The sequence below is a fragment of the Macaca fascicularis genome, chromosome 1, assembly GCF_037993035.2.
Source record: "Macaca fascicularis isolate 582-1 chromosome 1, T2T-MFA8v1.1".
NCBI classification, from domain to species: domain Eukaryota; kingdom Metazoa; phylum Chordata; class Mammalia; order Primates; family Cercopithecidae; genus Macaca; species Macaca fascicularis.
Genome location: NC_088375.1, coordinates 141,451,768 through 141,469,900, shown reverse-complemented (window position 1 = coordinate 141,469,900; position 18,133 = coordinate 141,451,768). Strand labels below are relative to the sequence as shown.

Here is an 18,133-nt window from a genome sequence, read left to right as displayed (position 1 = left end):
CTTAGTATCATGTACCTTGATACCATTTAAAGAGTATCATCCTTTAAGTTATAAGATTATTTATTTAGCTATCAGAAATATAACATTGTTCCCTTTTCTTCTTCTTGAACTTTTATAATTCTTCTTCCCTCACACAATGTTATAGTTTTTTATTTTTATGCTAATTTATTTATTTATTTTTTTAATCTTGCTCTGTCACCTAGGCTGGAGTGCTGTGGCATGATCATAGCTCACCATAATCTAGAACTCCTGGGCTCAAGGAATCCTCCCATCTGAGCCTCCTTAGTACCTAGGACTTACAGATACATGGCACGATGCCCAGTCTCTATTTTTCAACCTATCCTACTTCTCCGTATAATAGGTAATTTTTAAAATGTGATTTTAATGTTTTTTATTTTTATTTTAAAATTTATTGTAATTTTTGAATATGTAATATTTTCACCTGGTTCAAAAATAAAAACTAAATTAAAAGTATTCATTGAGAAATTTTACTCTCCCTTGTCCAACCCCCCATAGGTAATCACTTGTTTTAGTTTTAAATTTATCCTTCCAGTGCCAATTTTTTACATAAATAAAAGCAAATTTGAATATATATTTTTAAAATTGAATATATATTTGTTTCATTTCCCCTTTCTTACCTAAAAAAAGTTACTTTATTACATTTTTTTAAAACTGCAGAATGGAAACCTATTAATTAGACTAATGAAAATGTACTAATTAGACCAACATCAAATCACACTCCTGATAAGAATCTTTTCCCTTCTCTTTTGCTTTGACAGTAAGGTTAGATCACAGAATTCAACTGACATTCTTCAAGGACATTTTGGAAACCTGTGGTGTTTTCAGTGCTTTAAATTCAATACCAATGAGAACACAGGTTGCTAATGTCAGCCCTGGGCAGATTGTATTTTGTTTCTTCCAATATTTACAAACTGGGACATTTTACATAAACATCTAGATTTCTGGCTCTTTTGAAAATTAGATCAGCTAACCAAGCCTCTCACACACACCAACGGTGGGCTGGTGTGACCTCTGTGTGGCACTTGTCCTGCGGTCTGCTATAGACCCTCTCACTTCCTAGTTTTCTTGCTTCAGCCCTCAGCATTTATTTATCTTTCCCATCTGGTCCCTGTAGGCATTTGACTTAGCCACCTCTGAGTTAAAATCATAGCAGTGACTTGGGAAAGTACACTTAAAGAGGAGCTTCTTTGAAGCTTCAGAATGGGAAGCAAGAAAGGAGCAAATGAAGAGAATAGAGAAAGATTAGGCTCTGGATTAATGATTCCATGTTTTGCCTGAAATTCCTCAGATAACAGGACAAGTGAATTCTTTCCATATACTGTGTAGTCTATATTCACCTTCTCAGGCCACTAGATGATGCAGGGTATTGGTAAGCCAGGGTGGTGACTGAATTTGCACCCCAGGAAAAATGAAATCTATTGCGATTGAATCATGAGAACATAGACTGAAATGAGAGACAGAGCTCTTTTTTATCTTCTATGAAAAGGCATATTGGACATTGGAATTTAAAAATGCAGTGGTTCCCTAGTTTTCTATTAGCACTACCACCAAATATTAAGAATCTGTTGTGTCTAAAATTTTATAAAATGCTGTTCAGAGTATGGAACACAAGAAACTTATAAAGTAGGACAGGTATTTTATGTATCTGCTTTTAATATAGAATACAGTGCTTTAAAAAAAGAAGAATGATAAGAATTTGAAGGGAAATTACAATTTATTGTTACTTCCTTAACACCTGGCCTACAGAAGGTAATCCATAAACATTTCTTAAGAGAATAAAAGAATGAATGAATAAATAAGGCTTCCAAGAAGATAAGATGTATAATAATAAAATAGGTTTTAAAAAGGTTTTTACCTGAAAAGCAGCATTCAAAATCTGAAACAGTCATGAATGACAATCTTTATTTTGTTCTTTATTCTTATCAGTACATTCCCTAAAGAAGTGCTGGGGGTTTTTGGAATAGTTCTTCAAGAAAATGAACACCTATAAGAATTTGGTGCTAAGATTTTGTCTGACTTAAGGCATAACACTTTTAATTCTGGATCTTGAAATTCCTCCTAATGAAAATGTTGCACTAAAAGACTTATATTGATAATTCACAGTGACTGCAGCAATAATGTCAGAAATGAACATCACATGAGACCTATCACATAGAAGTTACTTAAGGATTCACCTTATTGTGGTGGGTTATAGACCTCAGGAGGATATGAACTTGTCCTGAGACCATCTGATGACATTTTCAGTCTCTGGCAATAGTCTCTGGGATTTTGTGTAAACTGTCAATGTCATAATATACAGATTTTTAAAATATGGAATGCTTCACAAATTTGCCTGTCATCGTTGTGCAGAAGCCATGATAGTCTTCCCTATATGGTTCCATTTTTAGTGTATGAGCTGTCAAAGCGAGCATGACAATGTCATAATATTAAAATAGTATTTCACAATAGGGTTTCCCTACTCTCTTAATTTTGTGTATAAGAATATGCCATGTTCTCTGGTGGCACTACAAGAGCACTGTTCACCGGGCGATTTGTAGTGCGTTCTTCCTTCTGATGACTAACCCTAAACCCTTTCCAATTCTCTCGAGCACAAGAATAACCATCCAAGTCCAGGAAACATTTGATTCTCTCAGATGACAGTAAAGATCTTAGAGAACCCAGATGTTTCCTTGCTCATCACCCCCAGTAAAATCCAGTTAGAACCAACAAATTCAGAAAATGTAATAAGGACTCCAGACTTCTTGTGGAGTATATTCTTCATCTTTTCCTGAGTTTTTTCCTGTTTTTCAATGTTTCTTTTTTGCATTATAGTGGTTAGGAGCTCTACAAGAACCACTGAAAACAGATAGGCTCTCTGTTTAGTTCTGCCACTTTTTAGCTATATGACCTTGGGCCAGCTGTTTAAAATCTCCATGTCTCAGTTTCATCTTCAGCAACAGGAGGATTTAATGGGGTTCTGTGTTATAAAGTGCTCAGCATGATGCTTAGCACAGAGTAGGCACTGGACTCATGTAGAAGTCTGAAAAAGATGTCTAAAATGTCCTGCTATAAGGCTGTGTATGATTACTTTTTTTTTTTTTTGAGACAGAGTCTTGCTCTGTTGCCCAGGCTAGGATGCAAGGGCTCTATCTCGGCTCACTGCAACCTCTGCCTCCTGGGTTCAAGCAGTTCTCACATCTCAGCCTCCTGAGTAGCTGGGATTACAAGGCACCCACCACCATGCCTGGCTAATTTTTTTGTACTTTTAGTAGAGACAAGGTTTCACTATGCTGGCCAGGCTGGTCTCAAACTCCTCACCTCAGGTGATCTGCTCTCCTCTGCCTCCCAAAGTGCTGGGATTACAGGTATGAACCACCACGCCCAGCCTGATTACTTTTGTTGTTGAACAAATCAAGGGAGTGCCAGCATCTTCAACAAACCTTCCCAAAAAGCTTTAGGTAAAAATTTATTTTTGAGTTATAGGGAAATGGGCTTTCCACACAAATTAATTTTCTCAGTAAACAAAACTAGTCCCTTTAAGGCACCAACTCTTGTAAAACTGTTGACCGTTGTTACATTAATAGAGATCTTTTTGAACTGTGACACCCATGTCTCTGTTTTATGAAACACTGTAATGAATATAATCTAACTATTTCTTGATGCTGTAGGATTATACAATACAGAATCACATATCTGACATCTCGGAGTGGGCCAAGTATGGCCTGCTAATACCAGAGAGGAGAAGAGAACCAGCATTGAACATGTCCGCTGGGATGGACTGGAACTTGGTGATGCTGAGGGCCAACAAGTGTTCAAAATAGTTCCAGGTATCAGGCTATAGTTCGTGAAAGCAGTTGTCAGTGTTGGATTAGGCAGCAGCTGGATAGAATCAAGTTGACACAGAATCAAGTAGTTCAGAGGGAGAGACTCCTCTGAAATTCAGGCCAGCAGGTTGGAGGTGGTAACTGGGAAGTCTGTTGAAAGACTGCCAGGGTCTATAACCACCACCTGTATGAAGGCAAAATTTAATTTCCAGTTGCCTGCACAGCACAGTTATCTCTAGTTTTAAGAATAAGGACTCACAGGAAGAGCCCAAGGTCACAGCATGTGTGGCTAGAGTTGATTAAAAATCTTTCTCAGGTGGGAAAAGGTTGGGTAACTTGCCCAAGGTCATGCTGTGAAGGTGCACACCCAGAATTCTATTACAGGCAAACTCCGTATCCGCTTCTGCTACTTAGCTCTACTCACTTTAAAATAAAACAAATGGGGCCGGGCGCGGTGGCTCAAGCCTGTAATCCCAGCACTTTGGGAGGCGGAGACGGGAGGATCACGAGGTCAGGAGATCGAGACCATCCTAGCTAACACAGTGAAACCCCGTCTCTACTAAAAAATACAAAAAACTAGCCGGGCGAGGTGGCGGGCGCCTGTAGTCCCAGCTACTCGGGAGGCTGAGGCAGGAGAATGGCGTAAACCCGGGAGGCAGAGCTTGCAGTGAGCTGAGATCTGGCCACTGCACTCCAGCCCGGGCGACAGAGCGAGACTCTGTCTCAAAAAAATAAAATAAATAAAATAAAATAAAACAAATGTTTCACTATTCTGGCAGACATAGAAATGACTGGATTTGTTTTTCTGATTCTAAGGAAAATTACAGCTATACAACTCTAGAGTCACATAATTCATCATTTTTGAAGGGACAAGAGTGAGTTACATATTTATCTATAAGACAAACATGTTGTTGTTATAGAACGGATTACTATAGGGGTACCTTAAGAATTATCTGTCTTAAATTCCTACAACCTAAAATTAAACCTTTCAAAAGGAGCCAGTGAATCGCTATGAAAATAGCACAGTTCAATTAGATTTAAATTAAACATTGGTTTCAAATTTGGGATACTAAAAATAAGTTATTATAACTGAATTTTAAATTATTTTACCCATTAAAAGATCTAAATTCATATATTCAAAATTTGATAATGAGCTAAAAACATTTAGTTCAAAGGAGCTACATTTTCATGATATGAAAAACAGAACTTTTGTTCTTCCTCATCCTCTGACTCTCAAAAAAAAAAAAAAAACCCAGAATATTATTAAGAAGGAATGATCAGGCCAGGCGTGGTAGCTCACGCCTGTAATCCCAGCACTTTGGAAGGTCAGTGAGGGTGGATCATGAGGTCAGGAGTTCAAGACCAGTCTAGCCAAGATGGTGAAGCCCCGTCTCTACTAAAAATACAAAAAAATTAGCCAGGCACAGTGGCAGGTGCCTGTAATCCCAGCTACTCGGGAGGCTGAGGCAGGAGAATCGCTCGAACCCTGGACAGCAGAGGTTGCAATGAGCCGAGATCTCACCACTGCATTCCAGCCTGGGTGACAGAGTGAGACGCTGTCCCAAAAAAAAAAAAAAGTAGTGATCTATCAGGGTTCTTGTTTTAAATTATTCTTAGAAGATTACTATTTTGTTACTTAAATTACCAACAATAAAAGGATTTCTATTTGAATTCAGGTATTTTTCACTTTATATTCTCCATTATTGCCTTCCTGAGATTCAGTTGTAAAGAAGACTAAACTTGCCTCCACTCTAATCCTGCATTTCCTCTTTCCAAAAAGGCATTTCCTCTTGATTACTCCACTTCATGCTCTAAATATGTGTCAGTTCTGGGACTGTGAACAATGATTGTGTTTTGCAAAAACAGGTTTAAAAATATCGAATAGGTGAAGGAAGCTGCAAGTAGAGTCTTGGCCAGGCAATGGGCCAGCAAGATGGAAAAACAGGAGTCGAGAAGGACCCAAGAACCAAAGGACAAATTAGTGACCTAGAAGCCAGAGGCAGGCAGAATTTAGAGTATGCCAGAAACTAGGCATGCAGATAGCAACAAAAGAGATCAGAAACCCCAAAGGAGAATGCTTTAGAAGACCAGGCATGCCAAAAGTCAGGCAGGGTTAGAAACCCAGTGAGTAAAAGGGGTGGTCAGGAGGTAAGAGCACAGTCTCAGCAAGAGGTAGGGGCAGCAAAAGTCAAGCACCCAAGCAAAGAAGCCTCCAATGAGACCTTGATTCTCAGGCCAGTGTCCTGCCTGGGACTGTCAGAAGTAGAAGAAAAAGACACCTAGTTGCCCAGGGAATAGGGACTTGGACCGACCAGAGCAGGTCTTTCCTTTTCCTGCTGTTAACAAATGATTTGGCTCCATGACTAGATAGTTGGCGAATTTTCTTCACTTTTGGATGCTTTTATCCTGATGCTCTCTGCTGCTCTCTTCCTAGGTAATGTAGAGTTCTTAATCGGTACCCACAGATGCTGTACTGATTCAACTTGGCAAGAGACTTAGAGCGTCTCAGGACAAGTTGGAAACTGAAAATAGATTCTGCCCGTTGACTCAGCAGGATTGGGGGGTTGCCTCTTAATAATCACACACCAAGTTAGAACTTGTCATGTCTAAGATGTCCTATTCCATTCCAGTGTGGTCTCATTTTGTTCCAAAGGTGGTTTTCTTTTTTAAAAACAGAAGTATTGACAGCTGGTCCCATGTTATATTTTTCCTCTTTATAGACTCTAACAAAGTTCTACAGATAGGAAAGTCTGGTGACATTTCCCTTCCCTTTATAAAGTATGGATTTCACAGAACCCACTCCCTGTCAAGGCCATCTGGGGAAGTAGAATCTTTTATCTCTCTAGGCAAAGGGTTTATCTGTTTTACTTCCTTCTTTTAAGCTGAGGACCTTCTGAGGTAGTTTCTTTAATAAGTAAATTACTTTCTTCCCTTGTCTTACCTGACTGTGTTGATAGCAGAAGTGAGGGCATTTCCTTAGAAGATAAGATTTCTTTTTTTTTTTTTTGAGACGGAGTCTCGCTCTGTCACCCAGGCTGGAGTGCAGTGGCCGGATCTCAGCTCACTGCAAGCTCCGCCTCCTGGGTTTACGCCATTCTCCTGCCTCAGCCTCCCGAGTAGCTGGGACTATAGGCGCCCGCCACCTCGCCCGGCTAGTTTTTTTGTATTTTTTAGTAGAGACAGGGTTTCACCGTATTAGCCAGGATGGTCTCGATCTCCTGACCTCGTGATCCGCCCGTCTCGGCCTCCCAAAGTGCTGGGATTACAGGCTTGAGCCACCGCGCCCGGCCGATAAGATTTCTTTTACATTGGGTTCATGAATGAGGATTGGTGGATCCAGTCCCCGCCTCCCCACCCTGGGGCTGAAATGAAGAACTGAAGGTCTCTTAGGCAATTCTGGGCCACATTCAGCCTTGTTGAGACCTCTTTGGTGTGATTTGTATGAATTTGGACCAGATTACCTGAATTTGAATCCCAGTTATATGATTTTCTGGCTCTATGACTTTGAATAAGTTACATACCTAATTTCTCTGGCTTTAGTTTTCTCATTTCCAAAATAGAAAAAAAAATATATCCTAACCTTGTTGTGCAGATTAAACAAAATAATATATCTGAAAGTGCCTTATGTATTGTCTGTAAGTATTCTGTGCATGTTAACAAAATCCTTAAAAAGGTAGGGTGGACAGTGCTCCCTGTAGGTTACCAATCACAGGACCTTTACACCTGAGGCTATTCTTTCACAGTGCATTATTTTATTTATTTTTATTTATTTATTAATTTAGTTTTGAGATGGAGTCTTGCTCTGTCATCCAGGCTGGACTGCAATGGCGCAATCTCGGCTCACCACAACCTCTGCCTCCTGGGTTCAAGCCATCCTCCTGCCTCTCAGCCTCCCGAGTAGCTGGGATTACAGGTGCGTGCCACCACACCCAGCTAATTTTTGTATTTTGAGTAGAGACAGCGTTTCACCATGTTGACCAGGCTGGTCTTGAACTCCTGACCTCGTGATCCACCTGCCTTGGCCTCCCAAAGTGCTGGGATTACAGGTGTGAGCCACTGCGCCCGACCTATTTTTTTAATTAGAGAGGAAGTCTTGCTTTTTTGCCCAGGCTGGAGCGCAGTGATGCAATCATAGCTAGTACAACCTCAAACTACTGGGCTTGAGTGATCCTTCTGCCTGGGCCTTCCAAAGTGCTAGGATTACAGGTGCGAGCCACCATGCCCAGCCCATAATTTGATTTTTATTTTATTTTTAAATTGTATTCTGGGAGACAGGTTCTGACTATGTTGACTATGAGTGCAGTGGCTATTCACAGGTGCAATCCCACTACTGATCAGCATGGGAGTTTTGACCTGCTCTGTTTCTGACCTGGGCCAGTTCACTCCTCCTTAGGCAACCAGGTGGTCCCCTACTACTGGGAGGTCACCATACTGATGCCGAACTCAGTGTGGACACCAAGTGACCATACTGCACTACATCCCAGAACCCCTACGTGCAAGCTATCCTCCTGTCCCCTGTCCCCATCTCCCAGGTAGCTGGAACTACAGGCCTGCCACTGCACCCCACTGATTTAGAAAACTCCCAAAAGGCCTTTTTTCTATAGCCTTCCTCCTAAGTGGAAATTTCCAGTATGCTGTTCCCTAGAGAAAGTTTAGCTCAAATTTGTTTGTAGCATTTTTTTTTTTTTTTTGATGGAGTCTCGCTCTCATGCCCAGGCTGGAGGGCAGTAGCATGATCTCCGCTCACTGCAAGCTCCGCCTCACGGGTTCACGCCATTCTCCTGCTTCAGCCTCCAGAGTAGCTGGTACTACAGGCGCCCACCACCATGCCCAGCTAATTTGTTTGTATTTTTAATAGATACAGGGTTTCACCTTGTTAGCCAGGATGGTCTCGATCTCCTGACCTCGTGGTCCGCCTGTCTTGGCCTCCCAAAGTGCTGGGATTACAGGCGTGAGCCACTGTGCCTGGCCATTTGTTTGTAGCTTTAATGGTAGATCAGTAGGTAGTTCAGCATCACCGTGTGCTTAAGGAACAGAGTTTTTCACCCTAGAAAACAGTCTTCGGAAGGTTGAGTTATTTATCATAGCTCATGTGGTTAGTCATTTAAAACAGTTCAGTGGTTCAGTGGCACCTGTGCTCCACCCTCAGCTAATGCTACTGTCCCTCAAATGTTCTGCATTTAGCCACAGTGCTCTTCTTTCAGTTCCTCCAGTGCCTATTCACCCTCCTGCCACATGGCTCATGCACATGCTGTTCCCACTTCCCAAAATGCTTCTTGCCTCTCCCCATCCTCTACCAAACTTCTAATTATCCTGCAGATCTCAATTCAGAGAAGTCTTCCCTGACTTCCAAGAAAAGTTCTGATCCCTCTGCAGTCCAACCATCACCACTGATAATTACCTGTAACTATATTCATGTGATTATTTGATTAATGTCTGTCTTCACTTCTAGATAATAAACTCTATGAGGACACAGGCCATGTTCATTTCTGTTTATCATTGTTATCTGCAGAACCCACCTGGATGCCTGGTACATAGGAAACTAATTACAAATATTTAAATGAATGAATGAATGAATTTCCCAGTGGTCAGGGAAAAACAAAGCGATTACAATATTCGCAGTGTCTATAAGATAAAAGAGGACCAGGTACTCACAAAAAGAAACCAGCTTTTCCTGTGTTATTGTGATATGTAGACAATGTTCTTGTAGGGGAGAAAAAATATCTTTTCCTTCTATCCATCTTAGGTTCATTGGCTGAGGCCAGTGTAATGAGAGAGAGATTAACAAGAGAAAAGCACACACATTTATTTAATGTAAGTTTTACATGATACAGTTGACTTCATAAGGAAATGAAGAGCTGAAGAAGCAATTGAGAGTTTTTATGCTACATTTGATGAAGAGTAGAGCGTCATGGATAAATGTGATAGGATAATGAAAAAGTATGAGCTAGCTAAGTGTAATAAACTCGGGAGATGGCATGGCCTGTTCACCCAGATTCCCTTTGGTGTTCCCGTGTCCATGGAGATAGGGGTGCTCCTTTTCTCCAAGTATGGGAGGGCACCTCTCACATGAGGATCTTATGACTTGCTTCAAGGGAAGGCCAGAATATCCTTCCTGTACATGTTGTTTCTCAAATTCCTTCAGCTTAAAATATTCAATATGCCAAGGTGCCATATTTTGGAATAGTGTGTGGTTTTTTGTTTGTTTGTTTGTTTGTGACAAAGTCTCACTATGTTACCCAGGCTGGACTTGAACTCCTGGGTTCAAGCAATTCCCCAACCTCAGCCTGCCAAGTAGCAGGTATTGCAGGGGCATACCACTGTGCCCAACTCGGTAGTGTGTTCCATCATTCCCAACGACTATCCTACAGTTTCTACAATGGTAAATGTAATGTATTTCTTTCTTTCTTTTTTTTTTTTTTTTTGTTCTTCTTTTTTTATTTTGAGACAGAGTCTCACTCTGTTGCCCAGGCTGGAGTGCAGTGGCATGATCTCAGCTCACTGCAACCTCCGCCTCCTGGGTTCAAGTGATTCTCCTGCCTCAGCCTCTCCAGTAGCTGGGACTACAGGCAGATAGAGATGGGGTTTCACCATGTTGCCCAGGCTGGTCTAGAACTCCCGGGCTCCCACGAGCCACCACGCCTGACTAATTTTTGTATTTTTAGTAGAGACAGGGTTTTGCCATGTTGGCCAGGCTGGTCTCAAACTCCTGACATCAGGTGATCTGCCTGCCTCGGACTCCCAAAGTATTGGGATTACATGTGTGAGCCACAATGCCTGGCCATGTATTTCTTAAAACACCTCTCAGTATAGATTCAAGGCAAAATGCTAAATGTAGGTCAGCAAAGGGCCAAGTCATGGGGGAGGTGGGTATTGAGACAATGTAATCCAAGAAATCTCTCCAAGGATTTATCTCCAAACCTGACAAAATTAGGATGACTATGGAATGAGCCCATTCCTATCAGGTCATTCTCCTCAACGTGATCTTTACAACTAAACATTTGCTAATAATTCAACACCAGATAATTCAAGATTATATTTTCTGAGAACTTGAAGTTTGGAAGTTCCAAGGTGTAGTAAAGCGTAAGTAACTGAGAATTGATGTCCCTTCTGAAAGGAAAGCACCTAACCAGTATGCATACTTAAATAGAAAGCCACCCAACTTCCCCGTGGGGGTGAGCTGGAAAATGCCGGGCAAAGATTTTCCTTAGATTATATTTTTGGGTTCATTCTAACATATACTCAGTGAGCATATAACATTAATTCTCAGCTGGAAATAAAAGAGTTTTAATTATGAAAATAATAATCACTTGTAAATTATTCAAACACACAGAAGGCCCTCCTACTCCCATCCTCCCTATTCTTGCTCCTTCTGGGTAATCACAAGGATGGTTTCTTGTGTCTCCTTCTAGACCTTCCTCTATGTGTATCTTTAAGGAAATCCCCTGGGGGGGCATGATATCCCTAATATTGTTACTTAATGATTCTGTTTTTCCACAGAGCAGGTGAGATGAGCAGGCTGTAACTATTGCCTATTATTCTTCAGCAAGGTACAGCAAGATCTATGTGGTCCTGCCAAGAAGATGGGACTCATAATGTGCAATAAAGGAGAATTTCTGGAAATTCTCTACTTTAAGCTGCTTCATATAGAGAGCAATGCTGCTTTTTGTGTTTCTACAAAAGACTGGGCAGAAACCTGCCTGTCCTTCAGGGTCCCAAATGAGGTTAGAGGCCAAAGCTGGCCATCACCATGGGTGTCACAATTTATGCCCTGAGAGAATTAATGGAAAGCATCAGAACATCTCGTTTTGGAACATTTGTTTGCTCAGTTTGGCGGAGGTTGAGCAGAAGTAGAGATGTCCCTCCTGTTGATTGATGCTCATTGCCTAGTGAGCAGAACTCACTGTGGGGCCCAGTCCTCTTCGGATCACTGAGCAAGCTCACCTTCAGGCAGAGGGGCAGGGGTGGTGTGGTGGGTATCAAGACAGTGCCAAGTCTAACTGCAAAACAACCCCCACCCTCACTAAATATAGACGTGTGTGTGTGTATGTGTGTATTTTAAACTACAGAACCCCCCTCAAAACCCTCATAACGCTCTCTATGTATCCTTCTATTTTCATCTCCTGACTTCTTTAAAAAATCAAAATAGAGTCCTACTCTGAGAGATGAGGAACCCCCAATTTTGGCAGATTCTATATATGTGTATTGTTTAAATAAAGGAAAATAAATGAAATTATATGCTATATTTCATTTTATAATTTATTATTTTCATTTTACACTATATTACCTATATGCTACCACCTAAATTCATTCTTTTTTTTTTTTTTTTTTGAGATGGAGTCTTGCTCTGTCAGTGCAGTGGTACAATCTTGGCTCACTGCAACCTCCCCTCCCGGATTCAAGCAATCCTCCTGCCTCTGCTTCCTGAGTAGCTCAGATTACAGGCGTGCGTCACCACACCCAGCTCATTTTTGTATTTTTAGTAGAGATGGGGTTTCAACATGTTGGCCAGGTTGGTCTTGAACTCCTGACCTCAGGTGATCTGCCCGCCTTGGTCGTTCTATTTTTTTATAACAGTTTTATAATAAATATAGGGCCATAGTTATAAAGGATCTTATAAAATTGTTATAAAATGTACCATCACATGAATGTACCACAATTTACTGAAACTTTTTTTATTAACGAATATTTTACATTGACTCCAATCTTCACTTGTTCAAATCATGTTTTAGTGAATATTCTCGTGTGTATCTCCTTAAACTCTAGAGTGCTGTTTCTTAGAAATAAAATTGTTGGTCAAAAGATACATGCATTTTAAATTGTGGTAGTTATAGGTAGAGTATCCCTTATGTGAAATACTTGGTACAAGAAGTGTTTCAGATTTTGGATTGTTTAGTATTTGCATGTATTTATCAGTTGAGCATCCCTAATCTGAAAATCCAAAATCCGAAGTGCTCCAATCAACATTTCCTTTGAGAATGACCTTTAAACATCATGTCAATGTGCAAAAACGTTTCAAATTTTGGAGCATTTTAGATTTCAAATTTTTAGATTATGGAAGCTCAACCTATATTAGAACATTTTTCTCTACAAACTTGGTACCAATTTATATTCTCACAATAATATATTACAATATATGTATCCTCCTTTTGTTTTTTTTTGTTTTTGTTTTGAGTCAAGGCCTCACTCTGTCACCCAGGCTGGAGTGCAGTGGCTCTATCACAACTCACTGCAGCCTCAACCTACTAGGCTCAAGTGATCTTCCCGCCTTAGCCCTTCGGGCAACTGGGACTACAGGTGTGTGCCACCACTCCTGGCTGTTTAGTATTTTTTTGTAGAGATGGGGTTTCACCATGTTGCCCAGGCTGGTCTCGAATTCCCTGGCTCAAGCTGTCTGCCCACCTTGGCCTTCCTAAGTGCTGGGATAACAGGCGTGAGCCACCACACCTAGCCAGCCTCCTTTTGTGTTAATAATTATTTTCCTAATTAGAATTCAGAGTGTGAATCTTTTTTATATGTGCACTAACCATTTATTATTTCTTCTCATGAGATTTGCTTTGAATGTAGTGTTAATTCTTTAGTTAAATTGGCCTTGTAAGGTGCTGCCCAAGGACCAAAATTAGCCCCTAAGTGTTCTCTTTTATTGGGGACATATTAGGCACAGGCACACTTTGCTTTGTTGCACTTTGCAGATACTGTGATTTTTACAAATTGAAAGCTTGTGGCAGTTCTGTGTTGAGCAAGTCTGCCAGCACAATGCTTCCGACAGAGTGTGCTCACTTTGTGTCTCTGGGTCACATTTTGGTAATTCTGGCAATATTTCAAGCTTTTTCATTATTATTATATCTGTTATGGTGACCAGTGATCTTTTACAATGCTATTGTTATTGTTTTGGGACACCATGAACTGTACCCATATAAGACAGAGAACTTCATCCAAAAATGTTGTGTGTAGTCTGACTGCTCCACTAACTGGCCATTCCCCTGTCTGTCTCCCTTTCTTAGGGCCTCTCTATTCCCTGAGACACAGCAATATCGGAATTAGGTGAATTAATAACCCTAGAGTGACCTATAAATGTTCAAGTGAAAGGAAGAGTTGCAGGCCTTTCACTTTAAATCAAAAGCTAGAAATGATTTAGTGAGAAAGTCATGTCAAAAGCTGAGATAGGCTGTAAGCGAGGCCTCTTGCACCAAACAGCCAAGTTGTAAACACAAAGGAAAAGTTCTGGAAGGAAGTTAAAAGTGCTACTCCAGTGAACACAAGAATGGTAAGAAAGTAAAACAGTCTTATTGCTGATATGGAGAAAACTCTAGTGGTCTGGATGGAAGATTAAATCAGCTAAAGCCTAATCCAGAGCAAGGTTCTAACTCTCTTCCATTCTGTGAAGGCTGAGAGAGGTGAGAAAGCTCCAGAAGAAAAATTAACAGAGGTTGGTTCATGAGGTTTATGAGGTTTAAAGATGCCACCTCCATCATGTAAAAGCACAAGGTGGAGCCGTAAGCACTGACGTAGAAGCTGAGCAAGTTATCTAGAGGATCTAGCAAAGATCTAAGACTACACTAAACAACAGATTTGATTTTCTTTTTTTTTTTTCTTTTTTGAGACGGAGTTTCACTCTTGTTGCCAGGCTGGAGTGCAGTGGCGCAAACCTCCTCATCCTGGGTTCAAGTGATCCTCTCTCCTTAGCCTCTCGAGTAGCTGGAATTACAGGCTCGAGCCACCACACCCAGCTAATTTTTGTATTTTTCACAGAGACAGGGTTTCGCCATGTTGCCCAGGCTGGTCTTGAACTCCTGGCCTCAAGTGATCTGCCTGCCTCAGTCTCCCAAAGTGCTGGAATTAGAGGCATGAGGCACGGTGCCCAAATTTTTCTCTTCCCTCCCTCCCTCCCTCCCTCCCTTCCCTCCCTCTCTCCCTCCCTTCCTTCCCTCCCTCCCTCCCTCCCTTCCTTCCCTCCCTCTCTCCCTCCCTTCCTTCCCTCCCTCCCTCCCTTCCTCTTTCTTTCCCTCCCTCCCTCCTTTCCCTCTCTCTCTCTTTCTTTCTCTCTCTCTCTCTCTTTCTTTCTTTCTCTTTCTTTCTTTTTGACAGTCTCCCTCTCTTGCCCAGACTGGAGTACAGTGATGCAATTACTGCTTAAGGCAGCCTCAACTTCCTGGGCTCAGGTGATCCTCCCACCTCAGCCTCATGAGTAACTGGGACTACAGGCCCGTGCCATTATGCTTGGCTAATTTTTGCATTATTTATAGAGACAGAGTTTCGCTATGTTGCCCAGGCTGGTCTTTGTTTGTTTGTTTGTTTGTGGTTTAAACCAGAGAGGGGTGCGTTTATTTTCTCACATTTAAAAAAAGCTGAACTTAAGTAGTCCGGGGCTGGTACCTCAGCAAAGGCCCAGGGTCCTTCCCGCGTTCTGCGTCAGCAAAGGCCCAGGGTCCTTCCCGCGTTCTGTGTCAGCTCCACTGTCCTCAGGGTGTGACTCTTTCCTCATGCTCTCAGGACAGCTGTCCCAGCACCAGCCATCACATCCATTTTCCAGACAGGAAGAAGGCAAAGGGGAAGGGCCCTGCACCTGGCAGCTGAGCCCCCTTCACAGGAGCTTCCCCGAAAGTCTCTCCTAGCACCACCCACCTCCATGCCACAGCTGCACACCCCAGGCTGCGAGGGAGGCCAGGACATGGTTCTCATCTGCCCGCTGTCAGAGCTGTGCAGAGGCACCGGAGTTCTGTTAGTAGGGAGGAAGGAGAATGGATGCTGGGTTAGCAACTTGCAGAGTCCCCACCACAGCCAGGACTCAGGCAGGAGCGATCCCCACTAAAAGGCAAAGATTTCACACTGGGCTGCAGTGGGGAGGTGCTAGGTGCTTGGGCTGGGGACTTACCTTCTAACAAACATGAGGCTCTTGTTACAGATTTAACCCTGTGAGGGTGGCCTATGGCCCACGTGCACCCAGACCAGCTGCCTGGTGTGCCTCGGCCCACGCCAGGACTTCCAATTCACCCTGGGGCGGGGGAGGCCTGGGGCATGCGGTTTTCACACACACTCCTTGCTGATTTCTTCTATAATTTATAAAATTAACACTGTGCTTGCTGGATGGGATGAAAAGGCAAATAAATATGTATCGAGAAAGTTCCCCTCCCTGTGTGTGCCCCAGGCTGACCTCCTTACAGCCTTTCCTGCTGCAGGGGCTCCTGGGGTCTTCAAAGTCCTTGAGAAACTCTCCAGTCCTGGACCAGTGCTGGAACCAGCTCGGGGGGTGGGGGGGTTGTCTCCTCAGCTGGCTGAGCCTTGACTGCCGGACCCCAAGGATGCCGGCGGCACTGACACCACTAAGGGCTCGGCCGCTGCCCTGGGTGGTAGTCAGCCATGTCATCAAGCGACATAGCACCTAACCCCAGGCAGGAAGGGGCGCCTCAAGTCTGCGCTCCAGGGTTTAGGATGAGGGCTGCAGCTGAGCCAACGCCACGGGGCCACGAGGCTTCCCAGGTTTCACAAGGGTTCTTTTCAGGCCGGGCTGAGTCTAGACGTTGGGCCAGATGCAAAGAATGGAGGCCAAGTCCAGAAAGAGGAGGGCCCTCCCCTGTGGGAAGGCACGCTGGCTCCCCTTTTGCCCCTAGATCCTAGGCTGGTTCTGGGCTCAGGAGGCCGCCCCCTCCAGACCAGTCCACCTGTTCAGCCAATGGGCGACCCACATGGTCACAGGTCCTGCAGGCTCAGGAACTCTTGGCTCCAGGCGTCCTTGCCCCTGCCCCTTCGGGACAACTGGGGACAGGCTTCCTGCACCATCTAATCCCAAACCTCTGCCCACACCCCTGAAAGTCCTTAGTTGAATTCTTCTTAGTTAAATCCCTGGCTGACACGGAAGGAAAAAGCCAAATCTCATCTCACAAGACCTTTAGTTGAGAGAACATGCACAGCTGCCTGCCTTGAAAGCCCCAGGCGTCCCATTCAGGAAGAGGCGACGAGAACAGACCGATGTCTACTACGGTCGCGCGTGGGATCCTCTGCGATGGCCGGCAGCACAGCTCATTCAGCACACCTGTATCATCATGGACGTCACCATGTTATCAAAGGCCCTGGACTGGATGCAGTCCCCCGGGTTGTAGAAGGGGTTGCACATCACGTCCGTGTAGGAGTTGTGTAGCTTCCTGAACATGCTGCGAATTTCGTTGTCTCGAAGGGCTGTGTTGGAGGAATCCACCACCATGACAAACTTCACCTTGGAGTTGGTGACGTAGCCGTATACCTTGTAGTCCTCCGTGGGGTAGAGCAGGTCCAGGTACAGCTCCCTCTGGTCGACCAGGGCCTTCGCCATTGCGGAGATCTTCTCATCCACCACGTCCAGAGATGTGTGCACCATGTAGTGGAACTTCAGCTCGTTCTCCGTGGGGGTGCTGCGAATGTAGAAGGGGTAATTCTCCTTCGCGATCACCGCGATGCAAACCGCCAACTTGGGAGGCCCGGCGCGTGCCGCATCACGTGACCCGCCGCTGGTCACGCAGCTCCCCGCCCCCGCACCCAGGGCTGGTCTTAAACAACTGAACTCTAGCGATCTGTTGGCCTTGGACTCCCAAAGTGATGGGATTAAAGGCATGAGCCACCACGGCTGGCCAACAATAGATTATCAGGGTAGGCAGAACTGTCTTACATTGGGAAAGATGTTACCTAGGACTTTAATAGATGGAGAGAAATCAATGCCTGGCTTCTAATCTTCAAAAAACAGGCTGACTGTCTTGTTAGGGGCTAATGCAGCTGGTGACTTTAAGTTGAAGCCAATGCTTATCTACCAGTCTGAAAATTCTAGGGCAATTAAGAATTATGCCAAATCTACTCTATTTATGCCCTGTAAATGGAGCGACAAAACCTGGAGTGACAGCACATAGGATTACAGCATGGTTTACTAAATATTTTAAGCCCACTGTTGAGACCTACCGCTAAGAAAAATATGTTATTTTTAAAATATTACTGCTCTTGACAATGCACCTGGTCTCCCAAGACTTCTGATGAAGGTGTACAAGGAGATGAATGTTGTTTTCATGCCTGCTTACAACATCCATTCTGCAGCCGATGGATCATCAAGAAGTAACTTGGGGCTGGGTGCAGTGGCTCACTCCTGTAATCCCAGCACTTTGGAAGGCCAAGGCAGGCAGATTGCTTGAGCCCAGGAGTTCGAGACCAACCTGGGCAACATGGCGAAAACCCATCTCTACAAAAAGTACAAAAATTAGCCAGGAGTGGTGGTGGTGTGCACCTGTAGTCCCAGCTGCCAGGGAGGCTGAGGATCACCTGAGCCTGGGAGGTCAAGGCTGAACTAA

At 43.4% G+C, this 18,133-nt stretch overlaps 1 protein-coding gene and 1 non-coding gene across 2 annotated transcripts; both read right to left on the bottom strand.

Annotated features, from left to right (window-relative positions):
* Window positions 1–2,325: 2,325 nt before the first annotated feature.
* On the bottom strand, window positions 2,326–2,432 carry LOC123570960 (U6 spliceosomal RNA). The gene has a single exon (XR_006695180.1). It is a non-coding gene; the product is annotated as a U6 spliceosomal RNA (small nuclear RNA).
* A 14,268-nt stretch (window positions 2,433–16,700) lies between these two features.
* Window positions 16,701–17,427, bottom strand: LOC102131829 (trafficking protein particle complex subunit 2-like protein). The gene has a single exon (XM_065518664.2). The coding sequence runs from the start codon at window positions 17,410–17,412 to the stop codon at window positions 16,849–16,851; it is 564 nt and encodes a 187-aa protein (XP_065374736.1). The 5' UTR covers window positions 17,413–17,427; the 3' UTR covers window positions 16,701–16,848.
* Window positions 17,428–18,133: the final 706 nt, after the last annotated feature.

Bases quoted from the DNA above. Each gene is read 5' to 3' on its own strand.
- LOC102131829 (XM_065518664.2), bottom strand. From the start codon at position 17,412: ATGCCTTTAATCCCATCACTTTGGGAGTCCAAGGCCAACAGATCGCTA.